The sequence below is a fragment of the Cibotium barometz genome, chromosome 46 (assembly GCF_041138505.1).
Source record: "Cibotium barometz isolate CiBa-2024 chromosome 46, ASM4113850v1, whole genome shotgun sequence".
Lineage (NCBI taxonomy): Eukaryota > Viridiplantae > Streptophyta > Polypodiopsida > Cyatheales > Cibotiaceae > Cibotium > Cibotium barometz.
In genome coordinates this window covers 16,222,253-16,233,914 of record NC_141091.1, presented here as the reverse complement: position 1 = coordinate 16,233,914, position 11,662 = coordinate 16,222,253, and the positions used below count along the sequence as shown (strand labels likewise).

Here is an 11,662-nt window from a genome sequence, read left to right as displayed (position 1 = left end):
TAACTTTGACTAAAGTTCTCACACATACATCTACCACATGGCCTACATCATCGGTGGCTTAAAGGTGGTTTTACTCTATTGGGACAGGTTACATTGGGTTGTGGGGTTTCTCTCTTCCTCTCTAAGAGAAGATATTCTGACTCCTCTACCTTAGGAGTCTCCATGAAGTTTGACGATGCCGATCCTTCTTCATTTGGTTTGCTATAGAGCAGTCTCTAGCCATATGTCCTAGCTTCCCACAGCTGTGGCAAGTGAAGATCCTTGCTCCTCCCTTGGCTCTTCCTCGTGCTAGGCCTCCTCGGTGTAGAGTGCTTTCTCCTCTTCAGTTTTTGGGTCCAATCCTTTATTCTCTTTGACCTTGTTCTCTTGCTCTAATAAAGCTCCTTCCATCTCATGTAGCTTCAAATCTGGTACATTCTTTAAGGTTTCCACAATGTTCTCATACTCTCCCTTGTCCACACTCTTTAGAAGCACTTCTAGTGCCTCGTCATCTTCTACTTTATTCCCAAATGGCTGCAAGTTATTGTTTGATTCTTTTGTATTTGTTCAAGTGTGTGGTTAGAGGTTCACTTTCCTTCATGTCAAGTTTGTAGAATTGCATTAGCAGATGTATCTTTGAATTCTTTGCTTGAGTGCCAAATAATTTGTTAAGTTCATCCCATGCATCTTTAGCTTGTTGTATCCCTACAATGTGGTGAATGATTTCATCATTTAAGCTAAGCGCAATGAGTCTTAATGCTTTCTCATTTCTACTCTTCCACTCATTCTCCCCATTCTCCACTGGACATTCATCTCTTCCCTCAACTAGCCCCTATAGATTCTTCCTCATGAGAAAATACATGGTCTTTGTTTGCCATGTATGGAATTGTTCCCCGCGTTGAATTTAGCTATTTCTTCTGCAATGCTCATGATGATGTGAAGGGGGTCTTACCTCTTGATCCAATTCAAGATTCAAGGGCAGTGTCTACCCTTTTACAACTCCAATTGATGTTTAATGATGATTACACCAAAAAATTACATGAAGTCAATGATAATTAGTTTGTTACTGGATGGTTGGGATATCAAACCAACTTCAAATTATAATCTAAAGTGATAGAGATCTATATCAGATACCCAATGGTAATTTTGAACCATCAATTGCACCAAAAAATAGTGATTACTACTAATTAATCACTACTAGTGAGATTAATCTCCTGTTTTGTGTGCAAAAAATAGAGTGTACGGGGAGGCCAGATCTGGTGCCTTAGAATTCAAATGAGCTCAAATCCTTTCAAGGGCATCAATAGCAGTTAGTCTAGTAGAGGATCAAGCTCAAAAACATAAGATTTGACCAAATATTGAATGCTTAATCTTAGTTTTACCAAAGTCACTTGCAGATTTGATGCAGAGCTTGATGCCACTTCTCCTTGACAAATTTCTAAAATCTGAGATCATAGGCATGTAGAGCACCCTTGAAAACCCTTGGGGCTAATAGGAATTAGATTGATTCCGTTTGTGGAAGAGTAGATCTGCCGTTTGCTTTAGAAAATCGGTGCCTCCAAATCGACGAAAATCAGCAGCTTTTCTCGACGATTCGACGCATTGATGCGATAGGCTGAGGATGGGGGTTGTGCCTAGGTATGGCTAAGAGATTTTTAGCTAATGTAAAGGCTGGAGGGAGATCAAGCCCCTCCACAAGATGGGGGTGTAGAAGTTTAGTTGAAAAGGGACTAAAACAAGGATTAATTTCTAATCATGATTAGCAAGGTGATTAGGCTTAAGAAATTAGCTAAATCCTAAGCTATGGCTCTGATACCATGATAAATTTACAGCAATATGATGAGCTACGGTGAATCAAATGTAAGGATCAACATGATTAACAAGTAATTAGAAGGTGATTAAGGTAAGATTAATGCTGCACAATTAATCTAATAGTATAAATGTAGGCATGGATACTCAAAAACCAACAATTTCTCATTAGGCCAATGCCTCAATTTATAGCTTTTACATCCACAAGGTGCCAAGCACCCATTCCCACTAATTTCTCCTTGATTTGTGCCACCTCCCCTACATCTGGGGGAGGGCACCTTTTCTGTTCTCGCACACACCCATTCACTTGTATATTTCAACATGCAGGCCTGTAGGAAGCCACACTTAGATGTGGCTAGACGGATTCTCAAGTACATAGAGTCCACAGTTGATTATGGACTTTTCTATGAGGCTGGTATAGAGAAATAACTACATGGGTACATAAGTGCTAATTGGGCTAATAGTGTTGCAAACAGGAGGTCTACCAATAGCTGTATGTTTTCGTTTAGGAGTGCTTCTATGAGTTGGAGCAGTAAGAAACAACCAACAATTACTTTGTCAAGTAAAAAGGCAAAGTACAGGGATGCTGCTATGGTAACTTGTGAGCTAGCTTGGTTTCAAAAGCTACTTAGTGATATAGGTGAGCTTATTGATAGGGCAATTGTCATTTATTATGACAACATGAGTAGCATACAATTGGCCAGTAACCAAGTGCACATTGAGGTGCATTATCACTTTGTGAGGAAGAAGGTTCTAGTAGGTGATGTAGATCTAGTATATGTCAGCATAGGGATCAAGTAGCTGATATCTTCACGAAGGCATTGGGCACAGAGAAGCTCCATAAGTTTACGAGCTTACTTAGAGTGTAGTGTGTGGAGTTGAGATCGAGGGGGAGTGTTGAGATATCGAGCTCAACTAGTGTTGCGAACATTGATGACCCGTCTAGGTGATAGCTTCCACACTTACGCCACTGGCATGGTTGGTGAGATTATGGTTGATATGCCGCCAATGGATGACAGGCCGTGTGACAGCCACTTTGGAGTACTAGAGTTATGGCATAGTTATAACGCTATCTCATATAGTCGAGTTCACACTATGGACCGACCATTGTATGTTATTGTAGGAGAGTACTTTCCCTTATAGTGTGCACCCTTATCTTTTCAGTTATACGGTTGTAGAGAAGAGAAGAAGATAGAAGAAAGTTTAGCCATCCATCTCTCTCTCTTGTGTGTGTGTGTGTGTGTGTGTGTGTGTGTGTGTGTGTGTGTGCCTGCAAGGAACTCAAGCTCTCCCTCTCCCCTGCATTCTTTTTAACATAGATGAGGCCCATAGCCAGATTTGTCAGGGTTCTTAGTTTGCAATAGTGTATCTGAGAATCTTATGCCTAGATTCGTGTTTTGGATACGAATTCACCATATCTTGTACCCTCTATGCTATTAGGAACATGTAATGATGTTCAGTTTAGGTAGCCTAGGCTACTGCTAGTGCAGTTTGGGTTGCTAATCTTTGTTGAGTTTGGGTTGCTAATCTTTGTTGGGCTCAAACATAGAGTTTCTTCCTCTTTCGCTCTAGTAGCTCGAATCAGGGCTTCAATTTCATTTATCCTAAATTGAGATAAAATTTTACACTTGCACATTAATTATGCTTACAAAGAAGGTAAATGATAAGGATCTATACCTATTCTACAAATATCAATACAATGATAAGAAGGAGCTATACCTATACAATGATAATAATATTCTTCTTACAAGCATGAGAGCTTAGAAATCATGGAAAAAACTCAATACTCTATGGATAGTATATTGTGATTTCACTTGACTTTCACCTAATATATTTGGAAAAAAATTCACATATATCACTAGTTTTTAAAGGACCTTGTTATTGGTGGTACGATTCAATAATTTCCTTAATTCAAACAAATGTTCCCATCCTTAAGATTACATCTTAATTGAGAAGCCCCTTAACCTTATTAAAAATAATTTTTTCTATAAAAAGAGCTCCTTAGCTTTTTATATAAATTCTAGCTATGGCTATCTCTCTGTCTCTCTCTATCTTTCTATCTCTGACTCTCCCTCTCTCTCTCTTATCCCTCTACCTCACTCCCATACTCTCCCTCTTGGAGACCTCCATCTCATGCCCCCCCCTCTCTCTCTCTCTCTCTCTCTTCATAGCCAAGACTAAATTATATCTATGTTCACATTTACCTTTTGAATAAAAGTTCCATATAGGAATTTTCCATGGATATTTCTTGTTTTGCTTAGATTCTATGTACAAAAATAAGAGTTGGGATCTTCATAAATAAAAGGAGGCATTAGTTTTTCTTAAAATAAAATAGCCATTGGGATAAGAATGACCCCTTTTCTTTTCATCGCTTTATTGATGGACCCAGAAGAAAGGTGTTCATTGGGAATAATAGAAGCCTATTTTAGGAGCATGAGAGTCCATAGGGAAATGCAAAGATTCGCAAGGATGATATATAATCTTGAAATGTTCACTATCTAATCTCAACCACTAGGTGGAAATGCAATGCATTTGAAGACTCGCTCAAAAGGAAACTATCTTGGGGTGATAGGAAAAATAGTTGTGTGCTGCAATCTAAATTAAGAATAAGACCAAACTACTGAGAATGAATGAGACAAAGTTTAGTGCTAAGTTTCTTGGAGGCTTATGCAAAAGATGGATGATCATGAAGGCAATGAAATATTTTACATAAGCATTGACGGACACACTAAGTGAAACTCACATTACACATACATTTGGAATGATTATGAGGATTTCAATAAGGCTATGAAAAACTTTACCAAGATTTTTGGACACATGGGGAAAAACTCACATTACACATTGAATGGTATATACACTTGCTATTTTTTTATCATTCATTTTTTGAACAGTTAGATTTGCTACCAACCTAAAAAATAAGAGCCTAACACTATGGTAAAAATATAGATGGATGTATTTATTTCTTCTATGTATTTGAAAGTATAGAAACCTTGGGTATATCTTTCAAAACTTCTATCATGGTAAAAATATAAATGGATGTATTTGAAAGTATAGAAACCCTGGGTATATCTTTCAAATTTCTATCATGGTAAAAATATAGATGGATGTAGATGTTTTTTCAATGTATTAGAAAGTATAGAAACCTTGGTTGAATCTTCCAAAATTTTTATCTAATGTAATGACATGTAGTGTATTTTTGGAAATTTAATCTTCGTAACATACTCAAAATTATCGATTTTGGGCGACTTTAATTTTTTTGTGATAAGTTTTCCTTGTAAAAAAGTGCAACACTTTTGGAGAACCTTGTGAAATAAAATGGCACAACCCTTTTTGGAGGACCTTGTTAAATAGCCATTGGGCTAAAAATAGCCCCTTATTTTTTACTTGTTTGACACACATACAATAGCCATAGGACTGAAAATACCCCATATAGTTTTTCCTTGTTTGCTACACATAAGCTTTTTTATATAATCATATCATCTGCTCAATATCTAGAGTATATAGGAAAAAGAGAGGTCTAGTTATAGAGCATAGGGATCCTATTTCAAGAACACTAAACATAATTACCAGGTGATGTATTCTTAGGGGATTTGCAAGCACAACAAGATAGAAAATTAGTTAAGAAACTCATTAAAATACTTTGTGGAATGAATAAAGACAGGATCAAAAGAACTTTAAAAAAATTATAGTTGATTGAGATGCACATGTGATTATACATAAGGTCTATCTTGGATAAAGAAAAATTGAAATTTAAAGTCCTAATTCTTATGCTAAATCAATTTTGTGAGAGAATGTAAAGGACACTATACCTTCATAAAACACACTTAGCATTTCTTGCTATAGTGAGTACCTCTCTCTCTCTCTCTCTCTCTCTCTCTCTCTCTCTCTCTCTTTGTAATCGAGGCTCCCATACATGCAACTCCACCAATCAACATTCCATTCTTGATCGGTTGTTTTTTATTAAGAGGGAAAACTTTATCATATAGAGGAAATATTAGGCATTCTAGTAGCCATCACGATTTGTTGAATATAAGACTTTTGTATACATGGAGTTGATTTACTTGTAAAGTTTTGACAAGTGAGATCATCATTACTCTTTGACCACAAAAAGTGATTGAGTGTTGGGAATAAATGGGATACCCTATACTATAGCATAGATGTGAGAGACACAAGTTCTTGTGCTTTTCACACATTTTGTCCATTGAAATTACTCAACCTATTGTGGACCCCATTCACTAGAACATTTCAAAATGATCAACCTAATTCAGGTGAGTCCAAACCATAAAGCTCAAATTTCAATGCATCGTGGTGTAGGTGAAGTGCACCACACATATGCAAGTGTCCATTTTTTTTTTTGTGAAATGATGGGTGGGAAGGGGAATAAAATTTTGGGCAAGCTATCTAGTTCTTATCTCACATAAAAAAGTGATGTGTTTTACTTGCCTGTAAGTTTTTTATTTTGTTTTTCGAGCCACGGTCAACTAGGCACAAATGTACCCAAGTTGCACGTCCGTGGGAGGAATCTAATGGGAGGGGAAAATAAGTTAGATAGGCAATAATGCTCGTCCATCTAGCTCTTTAGATTGCCCATCAAAAAGTGATATGTAGTTAGAGGACAACTTTTACCCATTGAAGTACCCTTGGGCAGGTAAGATGGCTCCTGCATCCCTAATTAGCAACGTAGATGTCCCCCCTTCCCTACTTGCTTGACAAGGATGTGATATTATTGTATATAGCGTGATGTAGGAACATGTATAAAATGATGTAGGAACAAGTTAGTTAGATGACCTTAAAAGTGTGAACATGTGATAAACAAGTGCAATATTGGGCTAGGCTTAGACTAGTTATAGGCTCATCCCCCGCCCATCATGTGTGTCAGCTGAGAACTAGGAATGGGCAGTGGATGGACGGGGGAGGCATTTGTAAGGCATGGGCAAGGGAGATCTCCCCCTTTTGCAAGATTGTCTGTTGAAAAAAGGTGTGGGCTGGGCATGCTATGTCTAACTAGATCCACTCCATTGTAGTCTATATGTAATTTGTACGTGACTACCTTAAAAGATATCAAAATCAAACTCACATAGTAGAGCTACTCATCATTGGAGTGGATGAGAGCTCTCTAACACAAAGATGCGATTATACTTAGCAATGGTAATAGCTGGACAATGGACCTAGGCTAATTTGAGGATGGGGGCATGTTTTGGAATAAAGCAAAAGCTTAGACTAGTTTAACCAATTTGGCTTTAGGGAACAAAGGTTTCCGAATTACTATAATAAAACGTGAAGGCCGCAAAATGAAAACTTCAAATAATGACCGTGGATGAAAGGCTGCAAGGCGAGATTTTGGCCGTCGAACGTGAGGGTAAAAGTGGCACTATCAACGGCATGCTGTCCGGATACGCGCGCGCGACTTGCAATTTTAAGCGCTGTTGACACCCCATTCTCTCTCCCTCTCTCTCTGTGTTTTGTCCCAAGCTTTCGTCTTCTCCATCCCTTTCTCAACGAAGAAAATCGAATCATCGCAGAGAGTGAACGAGGCTTTATTCTTGCAGGCAGAGACAGGTTCGAGAAGCATGTCCAGCAAGCTCAAGACTCTCCAGCCTGGACAGAAAGCCTCACCACCGGTCCTTGCAGAGCGTTTTTCGAGCTCCAAACCTGCAGGGATTCACAGCAAGAACGAGCGTGCCCGGCCGATCATCATCACCAACAACGTTGAGTCTGTGGAGAACGGGGCCAGCGTAGAGAAATCCTCCATGAAAGATTCACTTCTTCGTCATGCTTCGCCTACCACACAAAAACAGAGTAACGATTTCCATCCTGCAGCGCTCCATCCTATCAATCTTAACTCTAAGCTTGACCTTTGCCCCCATCTGCCCGACTCATCTCCTGCTAAAAAATCCACGAAACTGTCCAGCGTATCTGATCAGGCAGACAAAGAGAGCTGCTTCTTGTCAGCTCCAATCTATCAGAAAGGTCTGCTAATGCTTCGTGCTTAAGTGTTGTTTTTCACAGAAATCTTGAGAGAGAGGAGAAAGAGGGGTCGGAGGAGGTGTGTGTGTGTGTATCTTGGCCGCTTCAAATTGGCTTTTAATTTTCCGCGAGTTTCGTAGATTAGAGTTTTCTGATTGTTCAAGAAATGTTCTATCTCCGATTGAAGCATAACCTTAAATTCCATGGTTTCTTTATTCCAGAAGGTGAAGGGGAAACGCAGACGGAACGAAGCGCAGAGAGTCAAGAATGTTTGCTGCAAGATGCACAGGAAGGTACAAGAAAATTGATGATTTGGTTGATTCTGTACTGCGAGCTCATAGAAAAGCACGCAGGGCACAAATGGACGGGGGGCAGGGTTGCACACAAAAATTTACCTTTCTTGACTGAATTATGCATTCGTTTAGCAGTTCATGCCTCGGTTTGCCCTTCTTTAGTGGCAAGAATTAATGAAATTACGTGACAATTTCACTTTTTTCAATGAATTTATGTGCAGAATCGTGTTCTACATCCTTCAGTGCAGAGTCCAAATCGCCGCGCAGGGAGGACTTCATCCTGTGGGGAAACGCTGTCTTCTGCGGCTCAGAGGCGAGGGATCTAACAAGCTGCGACACGAGATCAAGACAGAGCGAGAGATCCTCAAGAGAAACCAACGAAGGCCACACAAAGAACTGCGAGCAAAGCAGAAACCTTAACCATCTCCCCCCTTTTAGAGATGGCCTTCTTAATCTCGAATACAATATGAAGCCTGATAGGTGCAGTGTTGCCACAATGGCAAGTGCAGTGGCACACAGTAGGTCTGAAGTGTCCGAGGCAGCTTTTGCAGAAAGTGTGAAGCGTGAGTCCAGTGTTGGATCAACGCTCTCTGTTCATGATTCTTTGATGATTAGACATCCAGAAGGACATCCGTCGGAAGACTTCTCATCAGAACAGAGATCCTTGCTGAATTTTGAAGCACAGAGATGCTGTCTAGATTTTGGAGAGTATGTTGCACAGGACATGGATGCTTCGGATTGCAAGACGCCAGCAGAAGAGAAAGTGAAAGACAGTAAGAATTCAGCAAAAGAAAAGGAGCAGGAGAAGGATAGCTGCATGGGGAAAGCCAAGCAAGGTGTTGGAAGCGATCTTTCCTCATTTTCAGATGCGAAGCTTCATAAAGAAGGCACCTTGATGGAAGCTGATGAGGTCAAGATCCGGGCTGAACTTGAACTGGAGATTGAGAGAGATCTGGAGCGAGAAATCAAGACCAAAATCTTTCTGCTTAGCAAGAGACTGGAGGAACTGCATGTGTTACAAGCCAGGAGGTATTCAAGACAGAAGCAAAGCAGCCATTGGAAAGAAGCTATGCAGGAAGGGCTCCTTCTGTCAAGCTCTGAAGCACATGATTCTCGCACAATTACACAAGTGATCAAAGAAGCTCTACCAAAAATACCCTTCAGTAATAATCAGAAGAAAAGAGCTGCAGTTGAGCAAGGCAAAACTTTATCACAAGTGGAGAAGACATTGATGCACCCAAGCTTAGCCCCTAGTAGGAAGCAGCCCGTTACCAGCCATATAGACAAAGATGTGCACTTCAGCTATGCCAGCACCCCGGTGACCAGCTGGAGAAAGCTAGCCACAGCTTCTGGTTGGGCCTCTCACACGAAAGAGAACAACTTATGCCTTCCTTTGCCTGATAGTGGCCATAAAAGCATCAGAACAGCAAAGCATTCCATTGAAGGACCTGCCACTACTGTCAAACCAAAGGTCCAAGTTGAAAGCACATCAAGTTTCAAGCAAGAACTTCAGAGCTGGACCACTGTGGCAAGCTCAAAGAGATTTGATTGGATCAGAACCCTTAGATCAGATGTTTCTAGCAGCCCCAGGGTGTCCACACTGAAGCTTGAATGTGACTTATCTGAAGAAACCTCTGCATCCATTCCTTCTGTCAATGATACATTATGTGGAAATGTTGTGAGGACTCTGTTCCCAGAAGATGGCTTGCCAACATCTGCAAAAGTTCTCTCTAAACTTCACAGAAGAGATAGTAGCACCACCTCCTCTGGAAACCTCAGAAAGTCTGTGTTTTCCAGCTCTACACCCCATGGTACTCATGCTGATGCAGTTGTTTCTTTACCTCATAACCGCAATGCTTCTTCAGGGCAGCTTAAACAGGATAAAGCCTCCAGCTCTGCTTCTGCAAAGCGCCTTGGCCAAAAGCCACCCTCAGGAGTCAAAGCGTACTGTGATCCTGGTCTTGTCCAAAAGACCACTGAGCTAAGGCAGGCAAAGAATGCTACTTCAGCAGGCAAATGTACCAGTGGCTTAAGAGCCTCTCCACAGCAGGCTTCAGCAGGCAAGGTAGATAGAAGCACTAATGTAAAAGGACCATGCTTTGGCAATGGAACCTGCCTTAGCTCCCGGAATGTTTCATCTGTTCATGCAGAAGAGTTGAAAAGACGTGGAAATAGTGTGTCCAATGCTCGTACAAGCTCAAAAGAAATGAAGAATCCAGCATCCAAAACTTCACCAAGACAAGGAAGTTGCTCTTCACAAACTAACAAGGGCAGAAGAGTACCCTCTAATCATTTGGGCAGGAGACAAAGCGGTACACTGAAGGTACCTGGAGCTTCATTGAAGGAAAAGGTAGTATCGAATCGTTGATGGACGAGCTATGGTCATCCGTAGACAGATAAATGTCTTTCGTAAACTTCCACAGAAAGTTAAATTAATGTTTCGGTAGAGTGCATATGCTGCACACACACATACATAGTGCTACACTGGTTAGTATTGAGGTCAGGGTAATATACACCTTCATAATGACACTGGTTAACAGTGTTTGTTTTCAAGGAAAAGGCTATTTATATTAAGAAATCAGAGAAGTTACATAAAAGGTTCATCCAAGGAGGCTGAAGGACCTAGAAGGCAAGATAGTGCAGAAGTGCAGGGACATCCAGGAATTAGTAAGGTTGGAACAGTGTTTGTTTTCAGTGTATCTTACTGAAAGCAAGTAGTAGTGTGAGTAATGACATAAAAGAACCACACACATGCAAGATATTAGTACTCCATGTAACTCATACACATCTTACAGCAGTAAGGACACCAAGGAAACGTGCTAAAGATAAGCATGGCTTGCATTTCTGAGGTGATTGTGGCCTTGGCCCTTGGCTCATTCAAAGCAGTGCTTCAAGTTCACTCTTGAAGGCAACACTTGTTAACGGCCTCGTGTGGATTGCCTATATGAAATTGCAGAGTATTTATTGATTAGTTTAAAGACGGTTTAGCATTAACATTGTTGTTTTGGAAAACGTCAGACTCGCAGAGATATCTGGAAATACTTTCTTTTAAAGCTTTCTTATAAACATAAACTTAGTGGCCTAACCGGTGCTTCCCATGTCATGGTAATTTCGTGGAACTTTTCTTTTGTGACTCATGCTTCGTGTGTATATCATTGGTTTTGTCAGAAAATGGAACCAATGGGCAAAGTGATAGGATGAAGTCATTGTCAAAGGTTTAGAAGTAGGAATCCTAGCTCCATATTTTTCAAATCCCAGAGTAATAAGAGCGTACCTCTCTCTCTCTCTCTCTCTCTCTCTCTCTCTCTCTCTCTCACTGTAGCACAAAAAAGCAAAGTATTCATTCCCTAGCGTACATATGACTGCACTCTTCTCTTGTCTTGCCATGTGTCTTGCTCTTCTCGATGATTAAAATAGATAGTACAGAAAAAGATATAAATATAAAAGTCATAAATTGAATGTTTCGACATGTATGTGTTGGTTGTAGCTAATGGAACAAATTGACAAAGTGATAGGACAGATATACTTGTTGTCAGTGAAGTGGACGAAGCTGTTGTCAAAGGTTTGAAAGTAGAATTCCCAGCTTCGTATTTTTCAAATCCTAGATTAATAGG

The 11,662-nt window shown here is 40.2% G+C and overlaps 1 protein-coding gene across 1 annotated transcript; it reads left to right on the top strand.

Moving 5' to 3' along the window:
• Positions 1-7,090: 7,090 nt before the first annotated feature.
• LOC147611934 (uncharacterized) lies at positions 7,091-11,060 on the top strand. Its single transcript, XM_086783800.1, has 3 exons — positions 7,091-7,758; positions 7,977-8,048; positions 8,270-11,060. Exons 1-3 carry the CDS (start codon positions 7,359-7,361, stop codon positions 10,414-10,416), a joined length of 2,619 nt encoding a protein of 872 aa, XP_086639926.1. The 5' UTR covers positions 7,091-7,358; the 3' UTR covers positions 10,417-11,060.
• The last annotated feature ends 602 nt before the right edge of the window (positions 11,061-11,662 follow it).

Coding starts and splice junctions, on each gene's coding strand:
- LOC147611934 (XM_086783800.1), top strand. CDS start 7,359: ATGTCCAGCAAGCTCAAGACTCTCCAGCCTGGACAGAAAGCCTCACCA. Junction 7,759..7,976: donor AGCTCCAATCTATCAGAAAG/GTCTGCTAATGC, acceptor TCTTTATTCCAG/AAGGTGAAGGGGAAACGCAG. Junction 8,049..8,269: donor GCTGCAAGATGCACAGGAAG/GTACAAGAAAAT, acceptor ATTTATGTGCAG/AATCGTGTTCTACATCCTTC.